The sequence below is a fragment of the Cyclopterus lumpus genome, chromosome 9 (genome assembly GCF_009769545.1).
Source record: "Cyclopterus lumpus isolate fCycLum1 chromosome 9, fCycLum1.pri, whole genome shotgun sequence".
In the NCBI taxonomy this organism is placed as follows: Eukaryota; Metazoa; Chordata; class Actinopteri; order Perciformes; family Cyclopteridae; genus Cyclopterus; species Cyclopterus lumpus.
In genome coordinates, this window is record NC_046974.1 from 297,501 (window position 1) to 301,297 (window position 3,797).

A 3,797-nucleotide genomic window follows, 5' to 3' on the forward strand; every position below is an offset into this window, starting at 1 on the left:
GTCGTCCCCCCCCCCCCCACACACACACACACACACACACACACCAACGAGCATCGCGTCAGTGTTCTCCTAAGAAATCGACGGAACAAAGACCAAATGTTGACACAAAAGATGACAATCAGAGGTGGTGTCTTTGTGTATCGGTGTTGTGTGACTTCCTGTTTCTCTGACTCGTCGTTGTCTCATCATCAGGGCCGATGACGTTCGGAGCCGCCTCCTGTTCCTACGAGGACGGAAAAAGATCACTCATGGAAACAGTTTGGAGAAAGCTCTGAGAAACAACAGGTAGTAACTCTGTTGTACTGATGAGGACCCTGGTATGCTCAGCTGGTTTCAGCTGGGTCTTACAGATAATGTTCGGGTCATACTGGTTCCAGCTTGGTCTTATAGGACATGTTCGGGTCATACTGGTTCCAGCTTGGTCTTATAGGACATGTTGGGGTCATACTGGTTCCAGCTTGGTCTTATAGGACATGTTCGGGTCATACTGGTTCCAGCTTGGTCTTATAGGACATGTTGGGGTCATACTGGTTCCAGCTTGGTCTTATAGGACATGTTGGGGTCATACTGGTTCCAGCTGGGTCTTGTAGGTCATGTTGGGGTCATACTGGTTCCAGCTGGGTCTTGTAGGTCATGTTGGGGTCATACTGGTTCCAGCTTGGTCTTATAGGACATGTTCGGGTCATTCTGGTTCCAGCTTGGTCTTATAGGACATGTTCGGGTCATTCTGGTTCCAGCTTGGTCTTATAGGACATGTTGGGGTCATTCTGGTTCCAGCTTGGTCTTATAGGACATGTTGGGGTCATACTGGTTCCAGCTTGGTCTTATAGGACATGTTGGGGTCATTCTGGTTCCAGCTTGGTCTTATAGGACATGTTGGGGTCATTCTGGTTCCAGCTTGGTCTTATAGGACATGTTGGGGTCATACTGGTTCCAGCTGGGTCTTGTAGGTCATGTTGGGGTCATACTGTTTCCAGCTTGGTCTTATAGGACATGTTCGGGTCATTCTGGTTCCAGCTTGGTCTTATAGGACATGTTCGGGTCATACTGGTTCCAGCTGGGTCTTGTAGGTCATGTTGGGGTCATTCTGGTTCCGGTGTGTCTGAGGTACCTTTGTTTTGCTTTGCAGACCGTCTACAGGGGAGGTGCTAAGGTGGGCGGCGAGTCTGGAGGCTCTGCTGAGCAATCAGTGTAAGACAGATCACTTCCTGTTGGGTGTCCATGTTGGGTCTGTTGAACTAGTGTTTTAGACCAGTTCCTGAAGGTCTCAGTCTTAGTCTTGGTCTAGATACACCCTGGTCTTTGCCGTTTCTTGGTTCAGGTGTTCTTGACCACTCAACTGTTTACTTGCTCTCTTCCCATTGGTCAGATGGCCAAGCAATGTTCCGTCACTTCCTGAAGTCAGAGTTCAGCGAGGAGAACCTGGACTTCTGGTTGGCTGTCGAGCAATTCAAGAGGACACGCCCCCTGAGCAAGCTGGCCGCCAGAGCTGCAAAAATCTACGATGAGTTCATTTCTACCAATGCATCGAGACAGGTACCTGTCTGTCTGTCTGTCCTCTGATTGGTCTAGGGATTGGTCATGTGACATCTCTGTAAAGCTCTCTGAGGCAAATTTGTAATTTGTGATTTTGGGCTATACAAAATAAACTGAATTGAATCTCTGCTCTCTGTCTCCAGGTCAACGTGGACTCATCTGTCAGAGAATCGACCAATCAGGGCCTGCGTGTTGGCGTTAACCCTGTGTCCTTCCAGTTGGCTCAGGGACAGATCTTAGGCCTGATGGAGACCGACTGTTACCCGCGATTCCTCAGGTCCCGGCTCTACGCCCAGCTGGCCAATAAGGAAAGACAGACCCTCACAGAGTCGTCCAATCAGAGCAGAGCTGAGTCTCTACCTGTGAGCCAATCATGAGTGAGTAGGAGACAGCAGCTGACCTTCATCAGATTGGCTATCAGCTCCAGTGATCTATTCAGACAAGAGCTGGCCAATGAAAAGAAACTTCAGTTGCATTATGGGTAATGTTTTGGATATAAACTGATCCCAGTAGATGTTTGTGTTTTACTCTCTAATCTCTTCAAAACTGTGATATTTTAGTCATATTTTAACTTCATCATGTCATCATTTATTTCTTCATGAGAAGAACATGAATCAGAATATGAAACAATCACCCAAACAGGTTATTTTTGTTAACGTGTCCAATACTAGGTTTTAAAGCAAATAGCTACAGAAGTAACATTCTGATATTCTCATGAGTCTCAGTTGTACTTTAGTGCTAGTGAGCAAATGTTGCATTGAGCATGTGAGCATTAAGCTAGCAGCCTCTCAGTCTGTACGACTTTTCAAATGTTAGCATGTTAGCATGTGAGCATTAAGCTAACAGCCGCTCAGCCTGTACGGTGTTTCACATGTTAGCATTAAGCTAGCAGCCTTTCAGTCTGTACAACATTTCAAATGTAAGCATGTGAGCATTAAGCTAGCAGCCTCTCAGTCTGTACAACATTTCAAATGTTAACATGTGAGCATTAGGCTAGCAGCCTTTCAGTCTGTAAAACGTGTAGCATGTTAGCATTAAGCTAGAAGCTTCTCAGTTTGTACGACGTTTCAAATGTTAACATGTTAGCATCAAGCTAGCAGCCTTTTAGTTTGTACGTTTCAAATGTTAGCATGTGAGCATTAAGCTAGCAGCCTCTCAGTTTGTACAGTTTCAGATGTTAGCATGTTAGCATTAAGCTAGCAGCCTTTGAGTATGTATGTTTCAAATGTTAGCTTTTTAGCATTAATCTAGCAGCCTCTCAATTTGTACGACGTTTCAAATGTTAACATGTTAGCATCAAGCTAGCAGCCTTTTAGTTTGTACGTTTCAAATGTTAGCATGTGAGCATTAAGCTAGCAGCCTCTCAATCTGTTTCTTTTTCCGTGAGACGTTTTTAATGTTAGCATGTTAGCATTCACACAACAGACGACCTAAAGATCTGGTGTGTCTTTTAAATGTAATTTCTTTGTTTGTTTTCTGCTTTTAGAGCAACTCATAACTAAAGTTGGAGAAGTTTGTTTAACGATTGTTACTGTAACAGAAAATTATTGAAAAGTAAGTTTGTGTGCTCACCTGTTGCATAAAGAGACGATGTGATGGAGTCTCATGGAAATGGTTTGACCATTTTAATAAATGATGACTTTGGATTTTTCCAACTTCGTTAGTTTTATTTGCAGTGACGGCCAGCAGGTGAAGTGAGATTCATTGTTTTGCCTCTTACGTGTCAGATATGAATTTATTGAACACAACAGCAGTTCTCTGATTACAAAATATAGAAACAAAATGGGGGACAATGATAATTATAGAGATTACGTCAAACATATTTACTCCAAGAACTTAAAATGTTCTGTTAATTTTATAAAAGTCCAGCTCCAATAAGGACACACAATCAAAAACACATTTTTATCTTCTACTTTTTTGAACAACCAAGTGTGCTGGTCCAACTAACTGGTTCTGTAGCGTCTGTTTTATCATCTTTCAGACACACCTGCAATCAGATGTTTTTTGTCTCAAATAATCAATTTTCAGTTATAGAAATCCTGTATGTAATTCATGTTTATTTTCACATGTGCCTCAGTACATTACAACATCTCCTTGTTTTAAATACTTGTATGCACACACAAATAAAATTTTAAAAAAGAAGATGAGATCAGTTAATTTAAAGCTTTCTTACTTTACAACCTGTCAATGAATAACTGAGAAGCAGTGAGAGGGACTAAGAGGTTTTATTAGAGATACAGAGAGGAAACATACAGAGACAT

General features: G+C 42.6%; 1 protein-coding gene across 2 annotated transcripts in view; it reads left to right on the top strand.

The window, feature by feature from the left end:
• Positions 1-3,182, top strand: part of LOC117736508 (regulator of G-protein signaling 3-like) — a 49,420-nt gene extending 46,238 nt beyond the window's left edge. For both annotated transcript variants that reach the window (XM_034541884.1, XM_034541885.1), the window contains 4 exons: positions 193-285; positions 1,130-1,191; positions 1,370-1,536; positions 1,680-3,182. In XM_034541884.1, the coding sequence (XP_034397775.1) occupies positions 193-285; positions 1,130-1,191; positions 1,370-1,536; positions 1,680-1,913 (556 nt within the window). In that variant the 3' untranslated portion in view covers positions 1,914-3,182. The remainder of the gene's footprint in view (positions 1-192; positions 286-1,129; positions 1,192-1,369; positions 1,537-1,679) is intronic.
• The last annotated feature ends 615 nt before the right edge of the window (positions 3,183-3,797 follow it).